At 42.3% G+C, this 18,786-nt stretch overlaps 2 protein-coding genes across 2 annotated transcripts; both read right to left on the minus strand.

The window, feature by feature from the left end:
• Window positions 1–431: 431 nt before the first annotated feature.
• LOC125376753 (eppin-like) lies at window positions 432–4,957 on the minus strand. Its single transcript, XM_048388568.1, has 5 exons — window positions 4,924–4,957; window positions 4,099–4,244; window positions 3,620–3,741; window positions 2,577–2,652; window positions 432–797 (listed from the first exon to the last, which is right to left on the minus strand). The coding sequence occupies exons 2-5, from the start codon at window positions 4,235–4,237 to the stop codon at window positions 610–612; spliced, it is 525 nt and encodes a 174-aa protein (XP_048244525.1). The 5' UTR covers window positions 4,238–4,244; window positions 4,924–4,957; the 3' UTR covers window positions 432–609.
• Window positions 4,958–8,269: 3,312 nt separating this feature from the next.
• Window positions 8,270–11,429, minus strand: LOC124127262 (aspartate and glycine-rich protein-like). The gene is made up of 2 exons (XM_048388576.1): window positions 11,117–11,429; window positions 8,270–8,295 (listed from the first exon to the last, which is right to left on the minus strand). Exons 1-2 carry the CDS (start codon window positions 11,427–11,429, stop codon window positions 8,270–8,272), a joined length of 339 nt encoding a protein of 112 aa, XP_048244533.1.
• Between the last annotated feature and the right edge of the window lie 7,357 nt (window positions 11,430–18,786).

Here is an 18,786-nt window from a genome sequence, read left to right on the forward strand (position 1 = left end):
CGCAATATTCCAGTAATGCGAGGGCAGTCTATTAATAATCGAATCTGAACAAGACAATACAGTGATTGACATCATGAACATCGATCTGCGCAAATGGGATGTGATGGCATGCATCAACCAAGTCACTGAGCCTGACCACCCGATCCGGTTATGTTATGTTGAAGACCAATTGAAAACCGGATCTTCAATGGTGAAAATATTGTGATCAAAACAATAAATCTCAAAATAAATAATATATCTGTCCAACCTACAGCATATTTCACACAATACTGAGAAAACAAGATATTTATATCCTTTGGCCTTATGGAAAAGCTCGTAAACATTGACGTACGTAGAGGTGTTCGTGCTCAAAACACAAGATCATGATTCGAACATATTCAATAAGCACAGCGTATTGATCATGAGGCATTTAAAAAAAGAAAAAAACTATGCAAAATTAACACATTTTATTGTAAAACGATTGATGGACAATATTCAAGACAATACTCAAGTTATTTTTCAATTTTTGGCAATGATGCATGACGTGTGATCAACTTTATATGGATACGACAATATGGCTCTGGTCTACATGGAATTCAAGTAAAGCATGGATTTACTACAGTTACAATGTTAAGGTCTGTTAAAGAAGGCGCCTCTCTTCCTACAGGTTCTCATACACGCCCTCTTGTTCCGGAAGTTGTTTTCGTTTCCCCCGCAGCCGCCATAGTGGAACTCCTCGCACCTTCTGGTGGCTTTGTTGTAGTAGAAACGGTGCACCAGCTCTGAACATGTCCCTGCGTCCTTGCTCAGTTCGCAATCTACAGGTGTATAAAAAGAGGAATTTTCTTGTGTCGAATGAAATATCATGTTTCTCTCATCGAGTGATGTGGGAAAGTAGATACTCTCCTTTCCCCCGTTACAAGATGAGAGAAACATAATATTTGACGAGACAATGGAATAACCTATGTCTTATATACTTATTGTGTAGTTGTCTACCGGATTGTTTTTGTTATTGCAAATGTAAGACGTTGAAACATGTAAATGAACCCTAACACGCAGCGGCGTTTCACCACCCCTTGTAATTGTGACTTCAAAAGTAATTCCAAATTTGCATTATTTATCGTACAATTTGGATATGATAAAAAACGAAATCAACTTCAACTAAAAATGTTCTTGAAACCTACGAGAAAGTTGTTGGAAGCGAAGGTATACACGCTGGTCGAGTTACAAAAATGGCGCTTTGCGAAACGAGTCTCCATTGACGACTTAAATGAGAAATGTACAGTTAATAAGAAAACATTTTCAAGAGAATAACAAAGGGCAAGAAGCGATATTAACTCCATAAATGACCATCCTTTTATATTTTGCATTGTCGATGTGGAACTAACAGTTTATGTACGGGCAAGACAGTTACAATATCGGGAGACACTTAGCGGGGAGGTAACTCTTGTACGACAACAGCTACGTCAAAGTGTTATGTTTACTGCAGTGAAATATCAAGTGTTATGTTCACTGCAGTACAAATATCATTTTTCTCAAATTTAGAAAACTCTTCCACAATAAAGTATACAATTAAACCAAACACGTGGTCATTCAAACACTTGTTATTGCAATACCTTTAATTTGTGAAGTGTGATTGGATGAGCATGATTGTACGCCGCTTTCGGCAATATCCCAACAATTGCACAGCGCAAAACAGCAGAAGAGTTTCAAACATTTCTTTCATGCAGAGAACTCAACCAAGGTGATTGAAATGTTTGTTTGTTGTTTAACGCCGCACCCTACAGCAATATTACAGCTATATAACGGCGGTCTGAAAATAATCGCAACCAGACAATCCAGTAATTGACATCATGAGCATGGGTCTACGCAGTTGGGATGCGATGCAGGCATCAACCAAATCAACGAGCCTGCCCATCCAAAACCGTTAGTCGCATGAGTTACTGAAGACCAATTCTAACTCGGATCGTCAAAGGGAATGGAATGACAAGCACGTACAAACAATGACAATACCAGCATGTAACAAACCCTACAAATCCTGCAAAATATATGTAACACAACAACGGTACGTTATGCCTTATGGTTATGAAATTGTGCTTCGTACAGTTGTGAGATCAGATAAATGAAGTTTGAAAATTTAATAATATTCTTATAAATCTATCAATCCGGATAAAAAAAACCGGTCCAAGCTCTGGAATCATAGGTATAGAAAAAATATTCTTTAGAGAAATATAGGCGAGGTGTCCAGGCACATGATCAGGTTTTTTTGCGGTGTTCAATGTGTTAGGGCAGGAGATGCTCACCCTCTTCGCCAACACCTGGTGTCATCACTTATTTCCAGTGGTCCAATCATATAATTTTTACAGCTATTTTGCCCTTAACGCCAAATAGAATCTGATTCGGAGGATAATCTAGAGTGGATATTCTCTTGCATTGGCAATATTAATATTTCATATTTCACGTCTCTATTGCATGGCAGGACCCCGTGTTGCATTAAGATTTTAATAAGACGACAGTAACAGTGTAGATTTGTAAAAGTATGTGATGAGTAATACTATCGTTACACTACGATCATTTGGAGATGCTGTGCGACTTACCTGCCTGTTCTCTAACACAGCGGGGGAATCGGCCAAACAACACCTTACACACTTTGTTATCTGTACATTTCAATTGCTGAAACACATTATGGGTTACACATTAACCGATAGGAAACCATTGCCTGAACGGACTATGTGGTTCTAATTGATAACTGTCCCCGTCAAAATATAATAAACCCTCAATAGGAGTCACGTCAGATGAGGTGGTGAATAATTGACTTGCATATGCATGCGTTTGTGACGGGTGCTCCCTTTATGTAGCGAACACATGGTATATTGATTCATAAACACATCAGTATACTGTAGTCGGAATCGCAGAGCAGCAGAGATTTGGCATGGTTATGAAAAGGGTTTTGATGCTTTTAATAATTCCAAAACAATTTCGTTCGTTGACCTGGATTCTGAAATTTCAGAAATTTCAGTCGAAACAAAAGCCAACCAGAAGAACAAATATGCCCGCTCTATAGTACTTCCTTCTGATTAGATGCCATTGAAGTAGTGCCCACAAAGTGAAGCCTCTTTTATTAATCTCCCTTCGGAACTGCCGTTTAAGTTTTCGAAATATAGAATACCGATAAGCTGTTCTGGATGCTTCTCTTGAAACGAGAAAATTCAAAATTTGCCAAGTCAGCTGGCTGATTAGAACGTTCACCTGGCGTGACCTCCTGCAGATGGGTTGTCATATTAAAATTATTGCACTTAGCGTCGTGTTGTATGACGCAACTGGGCATCGAACCACCGACTTTCCGCTTATGGAACCAAAAAAGACTTGGCATTAGTGTTACGTGTGGTATGAACGGCAGGGGTTCCCGCTAATACCACAAATAACAATAACAATTAACAATCATAACATTAGATCGACCTCATTCAGTACAATACTTCATTCCAACAAAACAAACCCGGAGGACAACGTCAGTATTTGTGTTCCACCTTGCAAATGATTAAAAATGAAGTAAATAGAATGACATTCAGAGTGAGTGTGTCACCTTGATTCTAAAATAACATTTCATTTTGCAAAAGAGAGAAGCTACCATTCTACTCACAGCACAGGTATATTCTGGTCGACGTGGACACGTACAGTCAAACGGGGCGTTGCCAAACCGACACCCCATCAGGCATCGGGAGGGTCGGAATACACGGCCAAAACCACGAAATGGGCGGGGATCTGCCAAAAGCCAATGGTTCTGAAGTCATTACTTATATACAGAAAGAACACATCACTACAAATGATCAAGTCGAATGTTCGAAAGCAATTAGTACCTCCTGGCACAATATAAAAAAGCAAATCAGTCGATTTCATCCGTAGTACAGGCCAATAAACAATATTACCAGACAGATTACATATTTTTAATTGTAAAGGAGAAACAACGTTTGTAGGAGCTACTTCGCTGATGAAGGAGCAAGAAGTAGCTCTGAAACGCCGTACAAAGAAAAAGGGAGTTGCTATCCATAAAATGTGTCATATATTCCTGTTCTTCCAACTTGTAAATGCCTATCAAAGTCTACATTTACTGTTATCTACCTTGCCAGTCCATGATCGGAATTGGGATGGGCGTGTCCACAGAAGATGGCATTGTCGTCATTGATGCATCGTCGCCAGGCACCAGAGCAACGCTGACACACGTAAGAATGGTAAACGGTACTGTACCGTGTGATGTCATAGTGAATCTGAAAACAATTAAACATTAGCAGATTAAATAGGTTTAAAATGTGTTGGATCGTTATGGGCCAATTGTGTTGAGTTGGGGTGAAATGGGGGTTTAATGTCGCGTTCAAAATTATTGCACTTATTGTGAGGTGCATGCACGCGTGTGTAGGCTGCTTGTACTAGTCCGGAATAAATGCCGATTTTATAGTGCTAGCCTACTGAGATACCATGCCGCAGTTTAACATAAATACCCCACTCAGACACAGTATACTGACTCCGAGCTGGTCAGTCCTTGTTTTAGCCCCTTAGTGCCGAGCGCCAGGCAGGGTAATAACAAGTGCCATCTTTCAACGGCTTTTGGTACATATGTATGTACCTGTAAGAACAACAAAAGTAATAAGATAACGAAGGTGGAAACTTAACAAGGGACGGCAATAGTTAATTGACGCTAACAGGTGATTAGTAATTGATAAGTGGTATCCAACACTTTACAGTTCTCTGCTTCATAGCATTTATTCACCCGATGAAGGAGTAAGTATAAACTCCCAAACGTTTTGTTCCTCGTAATAAAGAGGTTGGCATCAATTAATTATCTTCCTTATAAAAAAATGTTTGTTCCTTGTATGTAATAATCATAACTCGTGCGACATTGACTTGAGAAGTAATAAATGCACAAAGAATGACAATTGTTATACTTACATCAGACCAGTGGTGTTAACGAATATTATATCCTTGTGTGGTGACGTTTCCTGATGACCGTTCACTCTCTTATTATATAGACACACATGTAATGTCATGCCTGACCTAGTTCTCATTTATCATACACAATATGTCATATTTTATCTCTTTAACGCCATGCAGAACCTGCTTTGGGACGATCACAAAAGACAGGATCAACAAACCGCGGTATAATTACCCATGATGCGTCACGCTCAATATGCATATTTTATGCATGTGAATTACTATTACCATTGCCAGGAGCATGTCGTGGTTTGCTGGTTGATCAACAAGTTGTTTGAATGTCATGCATTGCGCAGTATACATAAGTTTATGGATGCAGAAACACTTGTATCGTGATACATAAATATTATCTTTTTGTGTTTGTGAATCACGCCATAAACAAGAGATCCGTGTTTTATAATGTTGGAGAATATATGCGACATAACGATACCATTAATCTTGTATATGATGTGTTATTGTTTTGTAAGAACAGTGGCACATACGTTTAACATCAAAAGCTAGGTGAGGAGAAATAGGGTTACACGTCGCGTCTAATATCGTTGCAATTTCATAGCGACATGCATGCCTGAGTGTGTGTGTTAGTGTGTGTGTTAGTGTGTTAGTGTGTTAGTGTGTTAGTGTGTGTGTTAGTGTTAGTGTGTGTGTGTCTTTGTGTGTGTGTGTCTTTGTGTGTGTGTGTGTGTGTGTGTGTGTGTGTGTGTGTGTGTGTGTGTGTGTGTGTGTGTGTGTGTGTGTGTGTGTGTGTGTGTGTGTGTGTGTGTGTGTGTGTGTGTGTGTGTGTGTGTGTGCTTGTACTATTTTGGAGTAATGCCGAGTTTATATTGCTAGCACACTGTGATACCATGCCGTAGTTGAACATGAATACACAGCATACTCGGACTCGGAGTCGAGCAGTCCTTATTTTAGCCCCTCAATGCAGAGCGAAAGGCAGGCCCTCGAGGGATAATACGTATGTTTTCCTGTATGTCGAGTACTATTTCAGCAGCACCTGCCTTTGGTGTCTTCATTTCACAACTTTTGACATGCAATCAAGCATGCTCTTTGTATGAATACGGCGTCAAGTTGCTCTTGTTCAAAAGTTGTTTGATCAGGGTTACAACATTCAATGCCTCAGTACGGCCTTCAACACGTTTTACGACCAACATGTGGAGATGTGAACACTTGACATGCCTTTGCGTGTGTTAGTGACGGGTGTTCCCAGTGGGGCAGCATACGTTCAACTTCATGTATAATCACTATTTGATAGATTGATAAGCACATGTTAAGGATATATTCGTACACGGCACTGCGATCTCTTTAGGCGGCAATGCTTGTCGTAAAAGGCCACTAACGGGATCGGGTGGTCAGGCTCGCTGACTTGGTTGATATATGTCATCGATTCCAATTGCGTAGATCGATGCTCATGATGTCAATCACTTGATTGTTTGGTCCAGACTCGATTATTTTACAGACCGCCGTCATATAGCTGGAATATTGCTGAGTGCGGCGTTAAACAACAAACAAACAAATATGATTAAGAAAGGGTTGTGATAAACATGATCATAAACTGCCCTTTTAAGGCGCTTCAACAGACCCGCTCCGACCGTCACTTCACTTATCCAGTTGCGCTTATAAGTGTAAAGATTGATGTAACAAAACAATATCACTATCAACTTTTGCCCTGGATCTCTATATAAAGCTCCATAAACCCCGTACCAGAAGAGATGGATTGTAGGGTCTAGCAAATGTACCAACAAATTCTTGTCGCAAAACATTAACCCTAACTCTTAGAACAATCAAAGAAGGTCTTTTTGTTCCTGGAATCCTGGCAACGCACACAGATGAGTATATTATAATGACAATGGAAAAGGGAAAGGTTTGGTTATGGCAATAACAAATGTGACGACCATGTCATAGCGCTCACATTTATCGGATCGGCATTGTTGGCCACGATGTTAATAACAGAGAACACGGAAATGACAAGTGAGTGAGTGAGTGCGTATAGTTTAACGCCGCTTTGAACAGACTTCCAGTTGTACTACGACGAATCAGCTTATTGTGGGAGGAAAGCCACGAGGTGATGCAGGTCTCAGACGTTTACAACTTCGGTGAAAGCCATGAGCACGGGTATGGTGATGAAAAACCTAGAAACATAATCTGGACGAACCGGGATTCGAACCCACAGTCATAGGTTTCTGGTGTGTCCAAGGGACGCAAAATTTACTGATGTGTATCCTACTACACAACAACATGAATGTACAAATCCATTTCTAAATGAGAGTATAATCTGTTGCTATCATGCGCTTTACGGTGTGAAATATATATGCCTCTTTACTAAATAAAATGATTGACCTGATGGCAACTGGCCAGTTCTTTAAAAGTTATCATGTATGACAACATTTGATACTGGGAACCTTAAATCTACAAAAGTGGAGAATGAGTGAGCTGGGCTCAATGCAGTTACATCACGCCCTGTCAGCTTCCGTGTAATGTGGGGGAAAGCCCTGTTGTGGCTTATTCTTCCATGAATAGCCAACAATTGAAAGAATTCTCAAATGTCCAAGGTGGACCGATTACTATTTGAGACAGACGTGTATTTAATGTATCAGGTTGTGTTTGAAATGCGTAAGTGAGTGAATGGATTTAACGCCGCTTTGAACAGTATGCCGTTTATATCACGGTAGAAGTGATACAGGCCTCAGACGATTTAAATTACCACTTTGATGAAACCCATGAGTATCGGTATGGTACTGACAAACCTTAGACGACCTGGCCAACCGTTCCCCCACAAAGGGGGAGAAATGATGTCAATAGTATTGATTTAGACCTGCGGTTATAATACCACTAAATATCTAAAGCTGATAACTGACCAGTATGACGTCCAACCAAGGTATTACTTTACTATTGGTGTTTGATAGGACACTGTGTGGCGTGTGGCAGCTCATTGCAATGCGAGTGTTACGGTTTTAAGCTTTCAATTTCGTCGAGAGCCCCGATCTAAATAATTTACTCCACGAACAATTGTTTGTGATCTTCCACCTTAACCCATGTTAGAAAATCTCTCAGAATCCACGAACCTTCAACTATCCTTGTCCTTTTTATTTTGTTTGTTTGTTGTTTAACGCCGATCTCAGCTATCCTTATCTGACAAAATGATGAAGATATCGCCATAATAATTTCTCCGAATATCAGTTAATGGCCGGACCTATCGTCAAACATCTATTAAGCGTCAGAGCTATCGATAATTAACAACAAAATCATTGTCAACAAAGATTGAAAGATAGGGAAAAGTATTTATTTAAGATTGCAGGACATTAATTCATGATTACGCTCGCTGGGAAACTGCTTCACCTGAAAGTAAAAGCATACGTTTAGTACGTTATCCGGCTGTACATCATCAGTACGGATCTGAGGATCACACTGGATGTGTGGTGGTATAATGGTTGGATTTCTCACCACAATATATAACTGATATTTTCGTCATGGTACACCGTTAAGCCTTCATTCTATCGACCCCGGTTCTACAGACTCGATTACTCACAAGCCACCGTGATAGGGCTGCATATTTTGTGATTACATGATTTTATGAACCATTTAATGGGGGGAGGGGGAGTGGAGAATTAACCCAGAATATTTTTGAAAAATAGAATTATGCTTCAGACTGTTGACAAAAAATACATTGTTGCAAAAAAGTTTTCATAGAGGACTGGTCAGTTCGTTATGTTTGCAACATCCCCAACAGGTATAGGAGTTGAGATAATGGATAATGGATGCTGATTGCATAATGGTACATGCTCTGACCACTTTGTACCATCACATGTACCAGTACAATTTAGCCTTTCGAACCGACATGACAAGAATCAATGTTGCCCATATACCCAGTGGTGTGAATTGTGCATGTGTTCAATGCATCCATGCATATGCTTATTTAAATATAAATTGCTGCTTTGCCGGCATGTCATTTCAAAGGTAGGAAATATAAATTCAAGTTTATGGAAAAGTTTTGTCGAACAAAAACAGTTAACTCAAAGTGTATGTCACATTCATATAACTTACATTTAGACAGATGCGCTGGAAGAGCATCTGTTCGACCTCAGTTAATTTAGCCGTTACCCGCCGCCATTGCCATTGCCGTTACCGTTGCCGTTGCCGTTGCCGTTGCCATTGCCGTTACCGTTGTCATTGCCATTGCCATTGCCGTTACCTTTGTCGTAACCGTTGCCATTACCGTTACCGTTGCCATTGCCGTTACCGTTGTCGTAACCGTTGCCGTTGCCGTTACCGTTGCCGTTGCCATTGCCATTACCGTTGTCATTGCCATTGCCATTGCCATTGCCGTTACCGTTGTCGTAACCGTTGCCATTGCCGTTACCGTTGTCGTAACCGTTGCCATTGCCGTTACCGTTGCCATTGCCGTTACCGTTGTCTTTACCGTTGCCATTGCCGTTACCGTTGTCGTAACCGTTGCCATTGCCGTTGTCTTTACCGTTGCCATTCCCGTTACCGTTGCCATTGCCGTTACCGTTGTCTTTACCGTTGCCATTGCCGTTACCGTTGTCGTAACCGTTGCCATTGCCGTTGTCTTTACCGTTGCCATTGCCGTTACCGTTGCCATTGCCATTGCCATTGCCGTTGTCTCTACCGTTGCCATTGCCGTTACCATTGCCGTTACCGTTGTCTTTACCGTTGCCATTCCCGTTACCGTTGCCATTGCCGTTACCGTTGTCTTTACCGTTGCCATTGCCGTTACCGTTGTCGTAACCGTTGCCGTTCCCGTTGCCATTGCCATTGCCGTTGTCTCTACCGTTGCCATTGCCGTTACCATTGCCGTTACCGTTGTCTTTACCGTTGCCATTGCCGTTACCGTTGCCATTGCCGTTACCGTTGTCTTTACCGTTGCCATTGCCGTTACCGTTGTCGTAACCGTTGCCGTTCCCGTTGCCATTGCCATTGCCGTTGTCTCTACCGTTGCCATTGCCGTTACCATTGCCGTTACCGTTGTCTTTACCGTTGCCATTCCCGTTACCGTTGTCGTAACCGTTGCCATTGCCGTTGTCTTTACCGTTGCCATTGCCGTTACCGTTGCCATTGCCGTTACCGTTGTCTTTACCGTTGCCATTGCCGTTACCGTTGTCGTAACCGTTGCCGTTCCCGTTGCCATTGCCATTGCCGTTGTCTCTACCGTTGCCATTGCCGTTACCATTGCCGTTACCGTTGTCTTTACCGTTGCCATTGCCGTTACCGTTGCCATTGCCGTTACCGTTGTCTTTACCGTTGCCATTGCCGTTACCGTTGTCGTAACCGTTGCCGTTCCCGTTGCCATTGCCATTGCCGTTGTCTCTACCGTTGCCATTGCCGTTACCATTGCCGTTACCGTTGTCTTTACCGTTGCCATTCCCGTTACCGTTGTCGTAACCGTTGCCATTGCCGTTGTCTTTACCGTTGCCATTGCCGTTACCGTTGCCATTGCCGTTACCGTTGTCTTTACCGTTGCCATTGCCGTTACCGTTGTCGTAACCGTTGTCGTTCCCGTTGCCATTGCCATTGCCATTGCCGTTGTCTCTACCGTTGCCATTGCCGTTACCATTGCCGTTACCGTTGTCTTTACCGTTGCCATTCCCGTTACCGTTGTCGTAACCGTTGCCATTGCCGTTGTCTTTACCGTTGCCATTGCCGTTACCGTTGCCATTGCCGTTACCGTTGTCTTTACCGTTGCCATTGCCGTTACCGTTGTCGTAACCGTTGCCGTTCCCGTTGCCATTGCCATTGCCATTGCCGTTGTCTCTACCGTTGCCATTGCCGTTACCGTTGCCATTGCCGTTACCATTGCTATTGCCGTTACCGTTGTCTTTACCGTTGCCATTGCCGTTACCGTTGTCGTAACCGTTGCCATTACCGTTGTCTTTACATTTGCCATTGCCGTTACCGTTGTCTTTACCGTTGCCATTGCCGTTACCGTTGTCTTTACCGTTGCCATTGCCGTTACCGTTGTCGTAACCGTTGCCGTTCCCGTTGCCATTGCCATTACCATTGCCGTTGTCTCTACCGTTGCCATTGCCGTTACCGTTGCCATTGCCGTTACCGTTGTCTTTACCGTTGCCGTTACCGTTGTCGTAACCGTTGTCATTGCCGTTACCGTTGCCGTTGCCATTGCCGTTACCGTTGTCATTGCCGTTGCCATTGCCGTTGCCATTTCCGTTGTCTTTACCGTTGCCATTGCCGTTACCGTTGTCGTTCGAGTCATCATATTTGTCATCATTGTTCCCTTCGTCACATTCTCCATTGCCGTTGTCACCGTTGCCATTGCCGTTCTCACCGTTGCCATTGCCATTGCCGTTCTCACCGTTGCCATTGTCATCGCCGTTCTCACCGTTGCCATTGCCGTTGCCGTTCTCACCTTCGCGTCTGCACCTCCTTTTACGAGGAGCGCTTAGGGCGACAGCGCAAACACATGCCAAGACAAGGAGAAATACGGCGAACTTCATGTCTGCTGTTCAAATAGCTGTGAAGTAAGAAAGACTCTTCAATGTCATTCATGTGCTGATAAAATCTTGTTAAGACTTGCCATCAAACCCCCACTACCTCTCATTGCCATGATTTAATTGACAAACAAGTGACAAACAACATGAATGACTTATATTTAAGACATCGTTTACATTTAATCACGTATAATTAGATTCCTTCATCCTGCATGCTAGTTTATTGCAGTAAGTGAGACTATGGCTTTTCGCCGCTTTTAGAAATATTCCAGCAATATCAATTCGGGGGACACCAGAAATAGGCTTCACATATTGTACCCATGTGGGGAATCGAACCCAGGCCTTCGGCGTGACGAGCGTACGCTTTAACCACTAGACTACCCCACCGCCCCTTATAACAGTAAACACAGACACTACTATTTGAAGTATCCCCGTACTCGCATCTCTCAGACACGAGTGCCAAAACACGGACCTGACAAATTCATAGATATCGACAATCTGGAATCATTGCATTGACTTCTTGTTTCTTGCTATGCGACATTTCGTTACTTTGCATGGGAAGACTAATTAAAGAAATTGAAATCCATAATGATATAAGTCAGCCTCAGTGAGATGTCGCGTTCAAGCTTATTGCACTTATAAAGCGATGTGCATGCACGTGTGCGTGTGTGGAAGGGTGTGGTGTGCTTGTGATAATCCGGACTAATGCTGGTGTTATAGTTCTAGCACACTGAGATACCATACTGCATTTTCAGATTGATTACCCAACTCAGTCACAGTATACTGACTCCGAGTTGACCACTATCATTTTGTCCCCTGAATGACGAGGGCCAGGCAGGTTAACTACAACTACCATCTTTTAACAAGTACCATCTTTCTTGGGTAAGACCCGCTCAAGGGATCGAACTACCGACCTTCCGATCTCCCACCGGACGCTCCGTCCACTAGAACACGGAGGATGTCTACTGTCAATGCAGACAAGATTGGCTTATGGATAATTCGCAGTTCGCTGTACTGAGCGAAGTCCCTTGGGCACAACAGAAACCCATGATTGCGGTTTCGAATACCAGTTCGCCCCGATTATGTTTCTAGGTTTGTCAGCCCCATACCCGTGCTCTTCGGTTTCACCAAAGTGCTAAACATCTGAGACCTGCATCACTTTCCTCGCGTACTAAGACACGCGTTAAACCTAACTCACTCATTCACTCTCTAATCATCGCCTACTAACAGTGAGGGCAGCACGTGTTCGGCTGAGCATGTCCTGTTCAACTGATAACACTGTCAGTGCGTATGGTTAGCGTAACAAAAATGCAATACTTACTAATGCTTTACTAAGATTTGATAATGCTCTACTAAGGTTTACTTAGGAGATAAACATACTGTGTTTTCAATGTATAGCTAGGTTACCTGTAGATTTAACCCCGCTAAATTGAATTTGGAACCGAACGCGCATGTTTATCTCCATTCTACCATGACTAAATAAAACGCGAACTCTTTGGTGTTAGCAAATATACTGAGTGAAGCGGCACGGGTTAAGTTCAGTGTTTTGAGTGGGTTAACGATCTGAATTACGGAATCGCCGAACAAAATATGGTGCTGTATATACTCAAGCAGTTTGTTTACACCGTAATACTTCACTCGAACATATGACAAGGCATTTAAAGCATATAAGCACGGCAACTTGGTAAGCTAACATGAGGTGGGCATCCCTAAAGAAAACAAAGCAAGCTTTTCAAGGCTTTCGCACCACATCGCACGTCACCATTATGACGTCATATCGCTCATTGTGACGCGAAAGATATAACATCACAGTCGTATATAGAAAATCGCCAAAATTCCAAGCTCTCTGTTGTCTCCAAAATGTAAATACATTCCCTTTGTTGGTTTCTGTCGTGTTTTTCTGCACGATATTGTATTGCCACACATCCTTTGAATATTATAGTAACTGCATCTGTGCATTTTGTAACCTGTAATTGTAGATATAATTATTTAAATATGCCTACCGACAATGACTGAAAATAGTACTATTCTATGAATATTAGCTTCCGCGGTGATGCGGCTGTCAAACCAGCTGTTTAAATCAGAGGGGGTTTATTGTGATTTAATAGCTTCTGATTGACCAATCAGAATCGAGTAAATTCCAAATTCATGGTAGAATAATGGTTTACGAAGATATACTAATGGTTGAACATGTTAAAACCGTACTTACAATTTCACTACAGATCAGATCGGACACAGTTGCGGGAGAAGTGCGGGATGAAAGGATATCGAAGGGATCCCCCTTTATACCTTTTGTTGGTTTTCCACGTGACTGATTATGGCGATATTTTTCTTACAAAGTTGTCATATTTTGTGGATAATAACGTCATTATGTTGTGCAACAGCGACATTTAAGGGTCTGTACCGAAACGTGGCGCTATTACAGCAAAATAAAGAAGTAGTTTTCTATAAATGGATTTAACCTTGTCAGTCCGTCATCTACTAAAATAGGCCCTAGATCATTTCTGACAACGGGCAAGAAAATAATGCTTATCTTATATTTGGAAGGTTTCATCCTGTTGTATACATGCGGTGCCGAAATGTAGACACTCACCACATTGCATGCAGTGCCTAAATGTAGACACTCACCACATTGCATGCAGAGCCGAAATGTAGACACTCACCACATTGCATGCAGGGCCGAAATGTCCACACTTACCACATGACATGCAGTGCCGAAATGTAGACACTCACCACATCGCATGCAGGGCCGAAATGTCCACACTCACCACATTGCATGCAGTGCCGAAATGTAGACACTCACCACATTGCATGCAGGGCCGAAATGTCGCCACTCGCCACATTGCATGCAGTGCCGAAATGTCCACACTCACCACATTACATGCAGAGCCGAAATGTAGACACTCACCACATTGCATGCAGTGCCTAAATGTAGACACTTACCACATTGCATGCAGGGCCGAAATGTAGACACTCACCACATTGCATGCAGGGCCGAAATGTCGCCACTCGCCACATTGCATGCAGTGCCGAAATGTCGACACTCACTACATTGCATGCAGGGACGAAATGTCGACACTCACTACATTGCATGCAGGGACGAAATGTCGACACTCACCACATTGCATGTAGTGCCGAAATGTCGCCACTCACCACATTGCAAGCAGTGCCGAAATGTAGACACTCACCACATTGCATGCAGTGCCGAAATGTAGACAGTCACCACATTGCACGCAGAGCCGAAATCTAGACACTCACCACATTGCATGCAGGGCCGAAATGTAGACACTCACCACATTGCATGCAGTGCCGAAATGTAGACACTCGCCACATTGTATGCAGTGCCGAAATGTAGACACTCATCACATTGTATGCAGTGCCGAAATGACACTCACCACATTGCATGCAGTGCTGAAATGACACTCACCACATTGCATGCAGTGCCGAAATGTCGCCACTCGCCACATTGCATGCAGTGCCGAAATGTAGACACTCGCCACATTGCATGCAGTGCCGAAATGTAGACACTCACAACATTGCATGCAGGGACGAAATGTAGACACTCACCACATTGCATGCAGTGCCGAAATGTCGACACTCACCACATTGCATGCAGTGCCGAAATTTAGACACTCACCACATTGCATGCAGAGCCGAAATGTCGACACTCACCACATTGCATGCAGTGCCGAAATGTAGACACTCACAAAATTGCATGCAGGGCCGAAATGTAGACACTCGCCACATTGCATGCAGGCCCGAAATGTAGACACTCACCACATTGCATGCAGAGCCGAAATGTAAATACTCGCCACATTCAGTAAACCTAGAAAACACGAAAGTTGTCTTTAATAAAGTATGATCCTCACCTAAATGAATGGGTGTCATCATTTATCCATTTTGGTGCATGTTTTGCAAATAATTTATCTTGGTCAAAACTATTATAGTGTAACATTCCATCTGTTTTCCATCATGAAATCACTTTAGGATATAAACCTCTTCCGTATACACTATTTTCAAAAACAAATGGGGTATGGATGAAATTAAAGAAATAGAAGCTGAACACATACTTGATGTAGAAGATCCCTAGCAATCAAATTCTCACGCCGAATCATGTCGCACTTGGAGAATGTGGTAGATATCTATATTATATATTAGCGTTTAAACGTTGTATCAAATATTGGCGTGAAGTAATAACAAATTCAGATTCACAGTATCCATAAAAGTTATGAAAAGATATATCAGGCATGTAATAATGGAAAAAAATAACTGATAAAGTCAAAGATAAAGTCTCATCTTTAAAAATATGGATTTGGATATTTGAGAAAACCAGAGACTCGAGTCAAGAACAGTAAAGAAATATATCAGAATTTATTTATAGATTAAATACTACCCATCAACAGGAAGATCCGGAATAGAATAGGTCTTCAGCAACCCATGCTTGCCGTGAAAGGCGACTATGCTTGTCTTAGGCGACTAACGGGATCGGGTGGTCAGGCTCATTGACTTGGTTGATGCATGTCATCGTATCCCAATTGCGTGGATCGTTGCTCATGATGTCAATCACTTGATTGTCTGGTCCAGACTCGATTATTTACAGATCACCGTCATATAGCTGGAATATTGCTGAGAGCCGCGTTAAACAAGAAACAAACAAACAAATATCAACAGGACTGGCATGCTCAGTTGTGTGGTAGTACTAATATGTTTCTTTATTCATCGTTCAAGAATCAATTTTCTGTTGAGCCTTGCAGTAAGAATAAGTAAATTCAGGTATGCTATTACACAGTTCCGCTGTAGCTCACATCAGTTATTTCTTGAAACAGGTAGATATGTACATGTACCTAGACAGCAAAGACTGTGCAAGGTATGAAATCAAGGCTATGTAGAGACGGAGTACCCTGTTTTGCTCATCTGTAATGTCTAACATGATCTCAGCCAATGAGTTCCAGAAATATTCTGTGTGTAGCAGGGCGTTGAGTCATCCCACTGATGACATCCGTACCTTGTTAGCTTGCTGACGGGGTTAACCTCTTTGGTCATGTGGACGAGGCGTCCGACTTCTGATCAGAAGGTCCGTGCTTCGAATCACATCACGGCACTCGGAAATTTTATGGCAGCTACATTGGCACCCAACGTGGGGCTGAGCACTTTCATATTAAATTTGAGCAAAATAAGTCTCAGTACCCTATCTATTCGGCCCGGGACGTGCATTCTGTTGACAGGGAAGTAAATTTAGCGGCCATAAAATGTCCGATTTCTGATCAGAAGTCGGACGCCTTGTCCACATGACCAAAGAGGTTAACCCCGTCAGCAAGCTGACAAGGTTAGGATGTCATCTGTGGGATGACTCCACGCCCTGCGACATGTCCATCCTGGAAACATTTACTTCAAATGAAAAAATTTCAAGACATTTTACTACCTTTATTTACCACGGAATGAATGTTTGAAAACTGTTATTATGATCTGAAAGTCTAGACAGTGTCATGATGTATGATCGGACTGAGCTGTGTACTGTACTATACAATGTACCGTGGGTCGATGGCCTCCTTCTGTACTGAATAAAGAATAAGTGAACTTTAAGTCTTGCATTTGCTTCAGTTTGTGACGGTGCCACAGGTGGGGCAGGATACGCTCACCTTTTCGCGACCACCTGGTATCATCACCTATTGATGGTGATTAATCGACGCTTCCTCATGATATGGTTGGAATTGTGCAATTTTGGTGGACATTTCTTATGAATACTAAAATGTTTGTTTGTTCTTCAGCGCATATATTTCTGTAAATAATATAATATGGATCAGAGAATCCAGAGCATCGATCGACGCAGTTTGGATACAATGATATGCAATCATCCAAGTCACTGAATCTGACTGCCCGATCAATTAGGCGATTTATATGACAATCACAGATTGTGAGGGACCTATATTCCTACCCGGAATGAGAAGAATGTAATCCATGTGTCAAACCTTAAGAAACAAAGTGAAGAATATATTTAACATAATAATGATATCTTTCAGTGCTGCCTCGTGGGGACCCGTGGTAGAATGTGTCCCCAGCACCCTACTGCTTGTCGTAAAAAGCGTCAAACTTGGGCAATCCGTTTGCCGTGGGTTGCGCCCCTCTATCGGTGGAAGAAGGTAGTCTGGCACTGGTTCCAAGAGGACGGTTCCTTTGCCCAACACACCACTTGGACCCTAACTTCACCTGGACGGGTGTTAGAATGGGCCCGGTTCTATCAATCGGCTGGTTGTGCCATGCCCTGAGCATGTTAAATTTCAATTTTGAATAAATGCTGATATTCATCATAGTAATTATGGGAAAACATCACATGTTTGAATATTTTAAAAATCTGCCTAGAGTCCTATGCCAGAAGGCGGTTCTCATTGGCCAATCAGGCTATAAATCAACCTCCAGGTTATGTTTGACTGCAGATTACTGTCAAGACAGAACAAGTCTGACTTTAATTCGGTTTGTCAAGTTTGCTTGAGTCAGACATCCCTGTATTACTCACCAGCCATCACTCAACCCTGGCGACACAGCACAAGTGTCAGAGCTTGAAAGACAGAAATGTCGGCGTTCATATTCACTTATTTCCTTGTAAATAAGAGGGGTAAGGGGATTTTAGCTTAAAATCAGCGTTTGTTTCAATGTCAATATCCATGGGTCTGTGCCTGACAGATCGATACAAGGATTTATATCTTGGCGAATCTGTGATTCGAATTCACAATCAGCAGATCATAGCACGGCGAAGGGATGCAACTCTCGACAGCGGATTATTGGCTTTATACCACAAGGCTTCGCCGAGAAATAATGTTATATACTTTTATGAAAATATTAGTTTTGGTTGTTTTGGGTTTGTTTTATGTTTAACGTAATATTCCAGCTATGTGAGGGCAGTCTGTAAATAATCGAGTCTGGACAAGACAATATAATGATTGACATCATGAACATCGATCTGCGCAATTGGTATATGATGACATGCATCAACAAAGTCACTGATCCTCACCACCCGATCCAGCATGGGTTTGTACAACTTGTTCAAGTCACACTATGGCTGAAATATTGCCGACGTGACGTGAATATTTAACTCACTCTTTCAGGGCTTACTTTCAGTATTATGCATTGAAGTGAGCAAATATGCGTCCTCCTTGTGTCGTATATAAGTAAATGTGTGAACATAGGCGGTAACGTCACCCTTTCTAGTACTCTTTCTAGTATATCTTTAGAGCTGAGTACGGTGCAGCATCGTTCCTCTTGTACACTTTATTATTACGTTACTCTAGAAGATAGAAATATATTAAAATAAAAACATATAAGGTATTTAGGTGAAGGTTGTTAGGCGTGCCGCTGCCCGGTCCCT

Source organism: Haliotis rufescens, unplaced genomic scaffold (genome assembly GCF_023055435.1).
Source record: "Haliotis rufescens isolate VD_foot unplaced genomic scaffold, xgHalRufe1.0.p SCAF_73, whole genome shotgun sequence".
NCBI lineage: Eukaryota > Metazoa > Mollusca > Gastropoda > Lepetellida > Haliotidae > Haliotis > Haliotis rufescens.

Bases quoted from the DNA above. Each gene is read 5' to 3' on its own strand.
- LOC125376753 (XM_048388568.1), bottom strand. From the start codon at position 4,237: ATGACATCACACGGTACAGTACCGTTTACCATTCTTACGTGTGTCAGC. The intron at 3,742-4,098 runs GTAGATAACAGT...GGCTTTTGGCAG, and splicing joins TCCGATCATGGACTGGCAAG to ATCCCCGCCCATTTCGTGGT. The intron at 798-2,576 runs GTAAGTCGCACA...ATACACCTGTAG, and splicing joins CTGTGTTAGAGAACAGGCAG to ATTGCGAACTGAGCAAGGAC.
- LOC124127262 (XM_048388576.1), bottom strand. From the start codon at position 11,429: ATGAAGTTCGCCGTATTTCTCCTTGTCTTGGCATGTGTTTGCGCTGTC. The intron at 8,296-11,116 runs GCAATGACAACG...TTTTACTTTCAG, and splicing joins TGGCAACGGCAATGGCAACG to GTGAAGCAGTTTCCCAGCGA.